The sequence below is a fragment of the Chiloscyllium punctatum genome, chromosome 24 (genome assembly GCF_047496795.1).
Source record: "Chiloscyllium punctatum isolate Juve2018m chromosome 24, sChiPun1.3, whole genome shotgun sequence".
Lineage (NCBI taxonomy): Eukaryota > Metazoa > Chordata > Chondrichthyes > Orectolobiformes > Hemiscylliidae > Chiloscyllium > Chiloscyllium punctatum.
This window is the reverse complement of record NC_092762.1, coordinates 77,874,572-77,887,971: the sequence shown is the minus strand read 5'-3', so window position 1 is coordinate 77,887,971 and position 13,400 is coordinate 77,874,572. Positions and strand designations below refer to the sequence as shown.

Below are 13,400 nucleotides of genomic sequence, written 5' to 3'. Positions count from 1 at the left end.
GTTTTGGGGATATTAGTTAGACACAGGGCTGAAGCTTACAACATTTAAAGTATATGTCAGTTTTGGCAAGTTTCATGGAAGGTTTCTGTCCACGGACCTTAACACATTTTCTGATGGCTATCTTCCCAAACTCACCTTACCTTTGTATATCGCATTCTCCCACTCACCACAGGTGGAAGTGTTTGCCACTGGCAGACCCTCCAGGTATTCCTGGCATTGGTACCATCTTCAAAGGCCAGCCATGCACCCTGCCAAGCATTGGTAGTCCACAGCTGTCCTGCACAGTTCCTGTCAATTGCCCAGACATGTCAGATAGAGGAAAATTGGCATCCCACTTTGTGGATGGACATCTGGAGACCCTGATGGATAGGGCACATATGTTTTCACTGTCCTTGGAGCATGTCCTAAGATTTTATTCACTTATGGAGTGCCAGAGGAAAATGTGGTGAGCTGGAATCACCAGGTTATAGTTCTGACTTTCAAGTAGGGTATTGTTGTCATCTAATTTTCTATCCAGCAGTTGGGAGAATAGGAAACTACATATCATTAAGGTGAGATAACAAAATAGAGTCACAGAGATGTACAGCATGGAAACAGACCCTTCGGTCCAACTCGTCCATGCCGACCAGATATCCTAACGCAATGTAGTCCCACTTGCCAGCACCTGGCCCATATCCCTCCAAACCTTTCCTATTCATAGACCCATCCAAATGCCTTTTAAATGTTGCAATTGTACCAGCCTCTACCACTTCCTCTGGTAGCTCATTCCATACATGTGCCACTCTCTGTGTGAAAAGGTTGCCCTGTAGGTCTCTTTAATATCTTTCCCCTCTCACCCTAAACCTATCCCCTCTAGTTCTGGACTCCCCAACCCCAGGGAAAAGACTTTGCCTATTTACCCAATCCATGCACCTCATAATTTTGTAAACCTCTATGAGGTCACCCTTCAGCCTCCAACGCTCCAGGGAAAACAGGCCCAGCCTGTTCACCCTCTCCCTGTAGCTCAAATCCTCCAACCCTGGCAACATCCTTGTAAATCATTTCTGACCCCTTTCAACTTTCACAACATCTTTCCAATAGGAAGGAGACCATAACTGCACGCAATATTCCAACAGTGGCGTAACCAAAGTCCTGTACAGCCGCAACATGACCTCCCAACTCCTGTACTCAATACTCTGACCAATAAAGGAAAGCATACCAAACGCCTTCTTCACTATCCTATCTACCTGCGACTCCACTTTCAAGGAGTTATGAACCTGCACTCCAAGGTTTCTTTGTTCAGCAACACTCCCTAGGACCTTACCATTAAGTGTATAAGTCCTGCTAAGATTTGCTTTCCCAAGATGCAGCACCTTGCATTTATCTGAATTAAACTCCACTTCTAAGCCCATTGGTCCATCTGGTCCAGATCCTGTTGTAATCTGAAGTAACCCTCTTCACTGTCCACTACACCTCCAATTTTGGTGTCATCTGCAAACTTACTAACTGTACCACTTATGCACGCATTCAAATCATTTATGTAAATGACAAAATGTAGAGGACCCAGCACCGATCCTTGTGGCACTCCACTGGTCACAGGCCTCCAGTCTGAAAAACAACCTTCCACCAACACCCTCTGTCTTCTACCTTTGAGCCAGTTCTGTATCCAAATGGTTAGTTCTCCCTGTATTCAGTGAGATCTAACTTTGCTAATCAGTCTCCCATGGGAAACGTTGTCGAACACCTTACTGAGGTCCATATAGATCACATCTACCTCTCTGCCCTCATCAATCCTCTTCGTTACTTCCTCAAAAAACCCAATCGGGTTTGTGAGACATGATTTCCCATGCACAAAACCATGATGACTACCCCTAATCAGTCCTTGCCTTTCCAAATACATGTACATCTGTCCCTCAGGATTCCCTCCAACAATCTCCCCACCACCAAGGTCAGGCTCACTGGTCTATAATTCCCTGGCTTGTCCTTATCACCCTTCTTAAACAGTGGCACCACGTTAGCCAACCTCCAGTCTTCTAGCATCTCACCTGTGACTATCGATGATACAAATATCTCAGTAAGAGGCTCAGCAATCACTTCTCTAGCTTCCCACAGAGTTCTGCGGTACATCTGATCAGGTCCTGGGGATTTATCCACCTTGAACCGTTTCAAGACATCCAGCACTTTCTCCTCTGTAATCTGGACATTTTGCAAGATGTCACCATCTATTTACCTACAGTCTATATCATCCATATCCTTTTCCACAACTCATTTAGTATCTCCCCCATTTTCTGCAACTCCACACAAAGGCCGCCTTGCTGATCTTTGAGGACCCCTCTTCTCTCCATAGTTACCCTTTTGTCCTTAATGTATTTGTAAAAACTCTTTGGATTCTCCTTAATTCTATTTGCCAAAGCTATCTCATGTCCCCTTTTTGCCCTCCTGATTTCCCTCTTAAGTGTACTCCTACTTCCTTTATATTCTTCTAAGGATTCATTCAACCTATCCTGTCTATACCTTACATGTGCTTCCTTCTTTTTCTTAACCAAACCCTCAATTTCTTTAGTCATCCAGCATTCCCTATACCTACCAGCCTTCTCTTTCACCCTGACAGGAATATACTTTCTCTGGATTCTTGTTATCTCATTTCTGAAGGCTTTTCATTTTCCAGCCTTTACCTGTGAACATCTGCCCCCAATCAGCTTTTGAAAGTTCTTGCCTAATACCGTCAAAATTGGCCTTTCTCCAATTTAGAACTTCAACTTTTAGATCTAGTCTATCCTTTTCCATCATTATTTTAAATCTAATAGAATTATGGTCACTGGGCCCAAAGTGCTCCCCCACTGACATCTCAGTCACCTGCCCTGCCTTATTTCCCAAGAGTAGGTCAAGTTTCGCACCTTCTCTAGTAGGTACATCCACATACTGAATCAGAAAATTGTCTTGTACACACTTAACAAATTCCTCTCCATCTAAACCCTTAACACATTGGCAGTCCCAGTCTATGTTTGGAAAGTTAAAATTCCCTACCATAATCACCCTATTATTCTTACAGATAGCTGAGATCTCCTTACAAGTTTGTTTCTCAATTTCCGTCTGACTATTAGGGGATCTATAATACAATCCCAATAAGGTGATCATCCCTTTCTTATTTCTCAGTTCCACCCAAATAACTTCCCTGGATGGATTTCTGGGAATATCCTCCCTCAACACAGCTGTAATGCTATCCCTCATCAAAAATGCCACTCCCCCTCCTCTCTTGCCTCCCTTTCTATCCTTCCTGTAGCATTTGTATCCTGGAACATTAAGTTGCCAGTCCTGCTCATCCCTGAGCCATGTTTCTGTAATTGCTATAATATCCCAGTCCCATGTTCCTAACCATGCCCTGAGTTCATCTGCCTTCCCTGTTAGGCCCCTTGCATTGAAATAAATGCAGTTTAATTTATTAGTCCTACCTTGTCCCTGCCTGCCCTGACTGTTTGACTTGCTTCTGTTATCAACTGTACCAGTCTCAGATTGATGTCTTTCCTCACTATCTCCCTGGGTCCCTCCACTCCCCCCCCACCCTATCAGTTTAAATCCTCACGAGCAGCTCTAGCAAATATCCCTGCCAGTATATTAGTTCCCTTCCAATTTAGGTGCAACCCATCCTTCTTGTACAGGTCACTTCTACCCCAAAAGAGATTCCAATTATCCAAAAATGTGAATCCTTCTCCAATACACCAGCTCCTCAGCCATGCATTCATCTGCTCTATCCTCCTACTCCTGTCCTCACTAGCTCGTAGCACTGGGGGTAATCTAGATATTACTACTCTCGAGGACCTCCTTTTTAAATTTTTGCCTAACTCTCTGTAATCTCCTTTCAGAATCTCAACCTTTTCCCTTCCTATGTCGTTGGTTCCAATGTCAACAATGACGTCTTGCTGACCCCTCTCCCCCATGAGAACATTCTGCACCGTCTCTGAGACATCCCTGATCCTGGCACCAGGGAAACAGCCCACCATTCTGCTGTTTTGCTGCTGGCCACAGAAACATCTGTCTGTACCTTGGACTACAGAATCCCCTAACACAATTGATCTCTTGGAACCCGACGTACCCCTCGTTGCATTACAGCCAGTCTCAATACCAAAAACTTGGCTGTACATGCTACGTTCCCCTGAGAATCCATCACCCCCTACATTTTCCAAAACAGCATACCTGTTTGAAATGGGTATATCCACAGAAGACTCCTCCCCTAGGCGCCTACCTCTCTTACTTTTCCTGGAGTTAACCCATCTATGTGACTGTATCTGAGACTTTCCCCCCTTCCTATAACTGCCATCCATCACATACTGTTGCTGTTGCAAATTCCTCATCGCTTCTAACTGTCTCTCTAACCAATCCATTTGATCTGATAAGATTCGCAGCCAACAGCATTTATGGCAGATATAATCCGCAGTAAGCTCTCTTTAAACTCCCACATCTGACAAGAAGTACATATCACTCTATTAAAGGCCATTTTTGCTCCTTCACAATCTATAGACCCAGAAAATAACACCGTCTTATTCCTCTACAAACACTGCCCCAGATTAAATTAATAGCTATGGCTTATATTTTAAGTTTAATCAAGAGACATATCTCCAAAAATGTATAATCAAGAAAGAACCCACTCTACTCACGACTGCCAATTCTATGTAGACCACACTTAAAAACAATGATTAACTTATCTGATTCTGTGCTGCGAACTTCGCCCAACAGTTCCTCCACTCCAATGTCCAGCGATACATGAATTCAAACAGCAAAGGCAAATCACCTCCAGCACCTAACATACCTCAAAAAAGGAGCAGCTGTTACAGCCAGAAATTTTTCCCGTCCTCCATCTTGGATTACCCAGAATCCTCCTCATGCTAACTACCAAGAATCTAATATTGAAGTTGACTACTTGATTGGAAAATGGGACATTTTGCTCTTGATGGCAGGAAGCTCCTCACTGCCGAACTAATGCAATTCTCCCAACTTTTTTCCAATCCCCATGTTGTTCCATGCCTGAGAAGATTTCAATTACAGTTTATGCTGAGGGAAAGGCTGCAGAGTTGGATAAAAACAAGATCAGTGTAACGTCAAGGCAGAAACTTCAGAGGGTACACCAACCTTTCACATTATTAGAAGTAGTTCTGTCAGCCTCTCAATAGCATTCACAGGAATAGGTTATTAGAATGTCAATGTCACAGCCACTCAAAGGTTTTTAATATTTCACAGATGTTTAATTTTTTTTCCATTCATTAATGGAATATTAGTTTGCTAGACCAGTTTTTATTGACTATCTCAAATTGCTCAGAATAAGGTGGTGAGCTGCCTTCTTGAACTGCTGCTGTCCTTGAGTTGTCAGCTTTTCAACAGTGCTGTCAGGAATTCTGTAACATTTCAGCAATGCTTGATGCAGCATGTTACTCTCAGTTCTTCTGTTCAATGCAAGAGCATGCATGTATGTAAGGACAGAATCCAAATTGACTGTGATACTCTCCATACTAAATATTTGGAATGAGACTCGAACATAAAGTGTGATCACTGGGATGCAAAACCCATGCCTTGCCAGCATTCTCCATAACCTATAAACAAGCAAAAAGAAACCAATAACCAAGAGTAATAGTCAGTAAATATAATGGTTTCAATCTTCATTTGATCAGTTATATTGCAGGTTACAACAGTATCAGAATGAATGTACTTGTGAAATGGAGCAAATTTTGCACCTGGAGGATGATGGTTGAATGCAAACTATGGAATCAGATTAATTTTTCATTCAAATTAAATTAAGCAGCCTTGAATCTGATGAAAGTCATTACACAATTGGCTGACATTGAAATATTTGACAGACACCAAACTCAGAGCTTGTCACCACACAAATTATGAAAAAAATCTTTGTTGTGCACACTGTGCTGCAGATGATGGTAAATTGATTCCATTAGGGCCAATTTTTAAATTATTCAAAAGACATTCACTCACACAGAATTAAAAATAGTCCCAACAACGGATTGTTTTGAGGAGAATAATGTGGGAGTAATGATTTTTTCTGTCAATACAACTTGACTGTAACTTTCCCACAACCACAATTTTGAGCAAAATTGGAATGAGGTTCTTTTTCCAAAAGTGTAGCAGAATCTTGTTGAAGCAGCAGGTATCTCATCTGATGGCTGGAGTCTGGTGAGAAACCCACTCTGCCTATCTCCAGAAAAGGCCTGGCAAAACCATGGGGGTAGTGGGGGAAGAAGACAACAGAAGTCCTGTCCAGCAAGAGCTTCCTTTAGTCAGAGGGTAATGCTCTGGGGATTTGGTAAAACATGATTCAAAACCCATCATGGCAGATGGTGAAATTAATGAAAGAAACTGGAATACAAAACCTCTGTCGCTTGTTGTAAAAGTCCATCTGGTTCATTGATGTTCTTTGAGAAAGGAAATCTGCCTGTCATAATCTGATCTGTTCTATACGTGATTCCAGAACCACAGAAACGTGATAGACTCTTAACTGCCCTGTCAACACCATTCAAAGACAAAAAAGGATGATCAGTTGGACCAAACTGATACAAAGTCTAAGAAAGGAGATGAAACTGGATGGACCACTCAGCATTGATCTATCGGCACCAGAAACAACAGCAGTGACCTAGTCCCGTCAATCTTGCAAAGTTCTCCTTGCTATCATCTAGGGTTTTGTTTCAAAAATAAATTGTACAGCTGCTCCATCCTCTGATCAAACAACAGCCTTGAATCATCTTCCTGGAATTATACCTTACATAAAATGTTGAAAGGCAACACCATCGCTATCCCTGGGTATGTCCATTAGACCATATATCATTTCCCATCATCAGAACAAATTCAACAGAGGTGGCAACGCGGTAGTATACAGTCAGCAGGGAATTGCTCTGGCAGTCCTCCTCATTCACTCCAAACCCACAAAGTGTCATGTCACCAGGTCAAATATGGGCAAAGAAACCTCCTGCTTATTCCCACCCATCGCAATACCCCCTTCTAGGGCTGATGAATCCAAAATCATCCATGTTCCACACCAACTTGGAGAAGCACTGTGAGAAAAAAGGACACAGAATGTACTCTGTCATAGTTGCTCCATTATTAATTGAACCAGTGGAGTCCTGACAGTGGGGACAGGGCTGCTAGACTGAGTCTGCAGCAGGAAGGAAAGTAACTATTTGTATTAAGTCAAGCCTGGTCCAGCAGAGGGGTATAATTTTCAAAAATCTTTAATAATAGCACCTCATAATTTGTTTAAGGACTGAAGATTGGAGTACATGTAGACCTTGTTATCCTGAGTCGGCCCGCTAATGACCAATAGTTTCACAAATAGCAGATGACAGAAAAGGTAACAGCTCCATAAAAGGTGTCACTACGAATACCAAAGGTGTGAGAATCCTGATGAGAGAATCTCAAAGCCCAGCCTCTAAGTTTCCCAGGTTTCTGGCCATTTCAGTGGGATTTCAAAATGTGAGCACAAGAATCTGCTAAAACAGTCGGATCCACAATGTCGTGGGGCAAAAATTTTACTCTGGTTGGGAAATTCCCAACTCCACAAACCCAGCTTGAGAACAACTCCATTGTTCTAATCTTTAATACTGGGGAATGGGGTCGAAGAGTGTGGTGCTGGAAAAGCACAGCCAGTCAGGCAGCATCCAAGGAGCGGGAGAATCGACGTTTCAACCATAAGCTGTTCATCAGGAATGAACTGGGGAATAGGTGCAAACTGAAGTAGGGCATTCTGCTCCTAGACACTGTATAGAGGCAGCCAGAGGGTGGATGGAGAACTAGAGTGTTAACTGATAAAATCTCCGGATGCACCACCCTACGACACACCCAATTGCATCTCATTGCCTACATGATAACCCCAACCCTTTACCCACTTCAACCATTTCCACATCTCTATTGCAATGCAAGGCCCATAAACTAACCTCAATTGCTTCTCATACCTTCCTTGCCAATCTATGAACTCCAACCACTGTTCATGGTCCTTTATTCCCTCCATGCCAACTCACCTAATCTTCACCATGGGAAGACCTCAGTCCCCATGGTGAGATTAAACAATAATTTTCTAAATGTCTATTATAGACTTCACTATTTTAAAATAAAAATGTCATTGACAAAAGACCATCCGAGAAACTTAAATTCCCTCAATTACTTAATCCCTGATGAGAAAAAGATTTCTTTGAATTATTTAGTCCCCTTTAAAACCAACACATGTATTCATGCTCCCCCAACCCATTTAAAAACAGCTATAACTTCTCTGAGTTGTGAAATTTCAAATTTACAGATCTAACACTATGGTAATGAAAAGTTGTAGAAATAGAAAAGGTGCATTAATCATATGATGGTAAGCCTCATGCTCATATCAACAAATATTTATTGAAATATCAAGCATAGATGCTTTTCCAAATGCAAGCTGAGTGACTTTTCTTTTTCAAAATTTAAACAAAGAATCTAACTAACTACATCTTCAAAGCCTTTATCCAATTTTACACACATTCTGACCTCTGTAAAAGAAGTATGTGACCTCATCCAAGAGATTAATTTATCTCTCTAAATAATTCTGGGCAGATTCAGACCTTTCCCTCAAATGTCGAAAGCGCAGAAGTCATGTTTCAGAAATCTGTGTAACCAAAACTGTTTCTGTTTGAAGGCACCTGAACTTCTTAACTATGCAGCTGTCTCAGTAAAATACCATTGTGTAAAATGCCTCCGGTCCCCATTCCCAACCCCCACCCCCACCCCCATGAAAACAGTTGTTACCAGTTCCAAGGATAAGAACCTCTGAGTTCTGGGCTGTACTGTTTTTCGAGCTAAGATACAAAACTACTCCAGCTTTACAACGGTTTATGTAATAACATCATCCTCCCTCCTGAATGCCACATATAAAATCAATTAAAATTGGCTTGAACAGTTACTGAAACTTGCAATTGTTAAAGCCACAGACTTTATACTTTCTGGAAAAACAAAATCTGTGAAACACTTTTAACCCAATGTAATAAAAACAAAACAACTAAAGGGAGGGAGAGCATTTCCTGGCTCTGTATTTGTATGCAATTCCCAAGCACAGCAGGAATGCAAGAAAGTCAGGCATGCTTTCCAATACACCTTATTTTGGTACAGTCAGTTCTGCTATAATGAGCATTTCTTCAACACAAATTGGCTATAACGCGATTGAAGAACTGAGATTATAGAATGTGAGCTTACCTTACATATATTGGCTATAACACAATTTCAGTCCCGTTGGTTTAAATGAAGCTGCTATTACACGATCGTTTTATAACACTTGATCACATGGGAACAGGAACTATCACGTTATATCAGGACAGATTGTATTCAGATCTGTGTAAATCTCCCATGAACCAAAGAGTTTATATATAAATACAAGAAAAGTCATCCCAAAAACACAGGAAACAAAGAATAAATCACATTATAGCACATGTGCAATCTTAGCACGGATATCATTACTAATCTCTGTCAACATACTTCAATCATGACCTTTTAATTTTTAAGTCCCTTTTGTAATTTTCAACAGCAGTGAAATTCTCTGCTGTGCCAATGCTGGGAAACCTATCCGTTACATCATTGTACAACTGCTTCAAGCAGGAGAGGCTGCAATTTACTGCAATAATCAGAAACAAATATCAGTAGTACATTAGTTGGCCAAAAGCCTTTCAAGTACAAAATTATGGTACTGTTATTTTGTTAATGTGAAATGCTAATTTCTTTTTCAATATCTTTTCAGTATTTACATGAGAATGGAGTGGTACATCGAGACCTGAAACCAGAAAACCTCCTATATGCAGATCTATCATCAGAAGCACCACTGAAAATAGGTAAGCCTCAATGTACAATAATCACAAGTAACTGAAGGTTTGCCATACCTAGAAGCTGGGAGAAACTATGGAATTCCTTAGCAATACAGCAGATTTCCTATTCGCTCTGTGAATAGCAAAATTGTCAACAAATTCACAGTCTTGCTATCCATGACAATAGGAAAGTTCTCATACCTGTTTAACAAATGTGTTTTGTTTTAAATCCTGTATCTCAGAGTAAAAACCATTTTCCATATAAGAACTGACTCTGTGATCAAGTGACAGTATGTTGTTCACTGCTGAAGAAACAGAGCTAAGGTCAATTCTGGCTCCACATAACATGCACATACTTACACCTTCTCACAGGAATTAATGGAAAATATTCAGGAAAGATCTCCTAGTCCAGGGCTACAGGTCTCCAATTTACATCAGCCCGTTTTAGACACACTTTCTTCATATCTCTGTAATTTATGTTGTGAACATTGGTTTTGAGACCCCAGTTGCTTTCTCTCTCAAACTGAATTTGAAGGTTTCTGAAAAACTCTCCAAATTTTATTTAAATAAAAATACAAAACATCGTAGATTGGATTTGAAAAGAGAAGACTAGTTAATGTTTTAAGTACAGACTCCTTTTACATGTAGATGACGTTCTGACAAGGAAGATCTAATTTTCTGGGTACTGTCAATGATTGAGAACATTTTCTCTTGATCTCTACCCAGAGTTTTAGATTTTTTAATACACTTGTTTAAGATCATGGACACCACGCTGTTTCTGTTTTTATTTTCAGTTGATGTGTAGTTTATTTCTTACTAAAGCCTTATTGAGATAGCCACTATCCTGCAAAAATGCCCAAGATTAAAATGCTGTTTCCTCTCTATTTTTCTTGATTTTCTTAACAATATGGAACCTTTCAGATTATAACTAAATAATTTTTAAAAAACATACTGTTGTCCTTAGCAACAAGAGCCATCTGTATTGTTGAGTTACCCGAACCTTTCGTCTGTTTCAAAAGGCAGTTATTAAAGTAGATGCACAGATCACTAGGCCGTCGGATATGAAAATGTTGGCTTTACAGCATTGATGCTACCATTATATTTGCTAACTATTCTAGGCAATGACACAGACCCTTGTTCTGACAATAACAACAAGCACAAACATGTTGTACAAATAGAATATTCACCATTGATCCTGTTGTTTTTTGTTGATTTAGCTGACTTTGGTCTATCCAAAATTCTGAATGAGCAGGTTACCATGAAGACAGTTTGTGGGACTCCTGGATATTGCGGTAAGTAAGTAGGATTTCATTGAATGTCTAACAAACATTGACATTTTGATGCAAGAATACTTGACCACAAAACTCTAAAAATCATATGCCAAACACTTCCACTGAATTGAGTTTATTTGGATAAAGGGGAGCAAGCAAATCATGCTGAGAGTAAAATGCTCACTTGACAATCTCACATTATTCTACAGGAGCAAATTACCATTTATAATGATAGTGGAATATTCCCATGAGACAGAGAATCAAGGTAATTCAACTACTTAAATTACTGAATGGCTAACAAATGCTTTGTTCTTGTAAACTTGATTAAGTAAAGCACTAATCACCACTCTGTTCCACAGCAGATCCTTTGGTGTCTGGACAATAAAATATAGGAATAGGAGAAAGCCTTGAATCTGCTTTGTCATTCTGCATCATGATTGATAGCTACCTCAATGTTAAGGTCCTCTGCTATCCCCTTATCCCTGATGTCATTGGTAGCTCAAAATCTATCAATCTCTGTCTGGATCTTGCATAATGACTGAGCTTCCACAGCACCACCCTCAGACTGAAGATGTATCTCTTCATCTCAGTCCTAAACAGCTTATCTTTCATTCTGTGACTGTGTTCTCTGAGACTAAACCCCACAGGCAGGGAAACCATCTTTTCAGCATCTACTCTGACCATCCCTTTATGAATTTTATATATTTCTCATTCTTTTACACTTCAGAGGACACAGGTCCAATCTCTCCTCATGAGGCAGTCCCATCATCCCAGGGAAAAGATCTGGTGAATTTCTGCTGCAGTGCATCTGCGGCAAGTATGTCCTTCTTTGGACAAGGAGACAAAACTACCCAGAATACTTGAGGTGTAGTTTCACTAGTGTTCTATACCAGTGAAGCAAGACATTTTTGCTCCTTTACTTACAGCCTCTTGCAATAAAGGTTAACTTAACATTTACCTTTCAAATTGCTTGTTGCATCTGCATTCCAGGTTCAGTGACTTACGATCAAGAACATCGAGGTCCCTTTGGACATCAACACTTTCCAATCTCTCATTATTTATGAAATACCATACAGCTACATTCCTTCTATCAAAGTGGATAACCTCATTTATCCACACTCCACATATTTCACCTGCCATACACTTGCTGACTCAGTAAGGCTTTCTAAATCATTGTATCATAGAATCTCTAAAGTGGTGGAACAGGCCATTTGGCCCATCGAGTTCACCTGATGCTCCAAATACCATCCTATCCAGACCCACCCCCTACCCTAATCCTGTAACCCGGCATTTCCCATGGCTGATCCACCTAACCTACACGTCTTTGGATGGTGGGAGGAAACTGCAGCACCTGGAGGAAACCCATGCCATACTTGGTCCAAGTGTTTCAGCTGAAACCAATCTGATTTACTGTGCAAGCCAAGTGCCAGCACAGGATGGTGTTAACACAAGAGGGCCAGCACTACCATTTCTGTTTCGATAGCAGCTTCAATGTAAAGAAACATCATGTAAAGGTGCTTCACAGGAGCATTAAAAAAAGAGAAGAACATAAGGTTGGGATTCAGCAGGCATTGGTCAGATGGCCAAGTGCTTGGTCAAATATGTAGAATTTAAAGAAGTGTCATAAAAAGGAGGAATGCGACACAGGGAGAGATTCTGCTTTGGTCAGAAAATTAACAACCATATTCTGCCAGCATTTAGATGGGTAGGGCTGGCCACAACAGGCATGGCCCACTGAAAATGACAATCCTGATGATGACAATTTTCAAATTATTTCTAGTGATGTGGCACTGCCTACTTTCCTTTGGCAGCTTGTTCTACTGTGGAATATGTCCCTCCTCACAATTCAAATCTCTATCAAGTTTCATATCATCTGCAAACTTGAAAATGTCACAATTAGTCCTAACATCTATATGTTTTCTAGTCAACCTATTCAGAGATGTTATCTACACACTTCTGGAGCAGGTGGGACTTGAACCTAGGTCCCTTGGTCCAGAGATGGGAGTACTACCACTGAATCGCAAGTGTGCGCACCCCAGGCCCCACATCTAAATCCTTAATATAAATGGAAAACAGCTGGATACAAGCACTGATCCTTGCAGTACTCCATTAGTCACAGTCTGCCAACCAGAGTATGACTTACTTATTCCGACTGTCTGCTTTATGCCGATAACCAAACCTCAATCCGCACTAGTCTATGACCCCATTCCACGTACTTTAATTTTGTTTCTAACCTCCTATGTGGTACTTTATTAGAAGCTTTCTGAAAGTCTAAATACACCACATCCACCAGTTCCCCCTGATCAACTCTGCTAAAAAAATGCTTAAAAGAGTCTGT

General features: G+C 40.8%; 1 protein-coding gene across 1 annotated transcript in view; it reads left to right on the top strand.

Annotated features, from left to right (window-relative positions):
* The window catches only part of LOC140494725 (calcium/calmodulin-dependent protein kinase type IV-like), a 145,496-nt gene that overhangs the window by 110,467 nt on the left and 21,629 nt on the right, over positions 1-13,400 (top strand). Inside the window, exons 6-7 of the mRNA XM_072594263.1 lie at positions 9,728-9,818; positions 11,009-11,083. Of these exons, the coding sequence (XP_072450364.1) occupies positions 9,728-9,818; positions 11,009-11,083 (166 nt within the window). The remainder of the gene's footprint in view (positions 1-9,727; positions 9,819-11,008; positions 11,084-13,400) is intronic.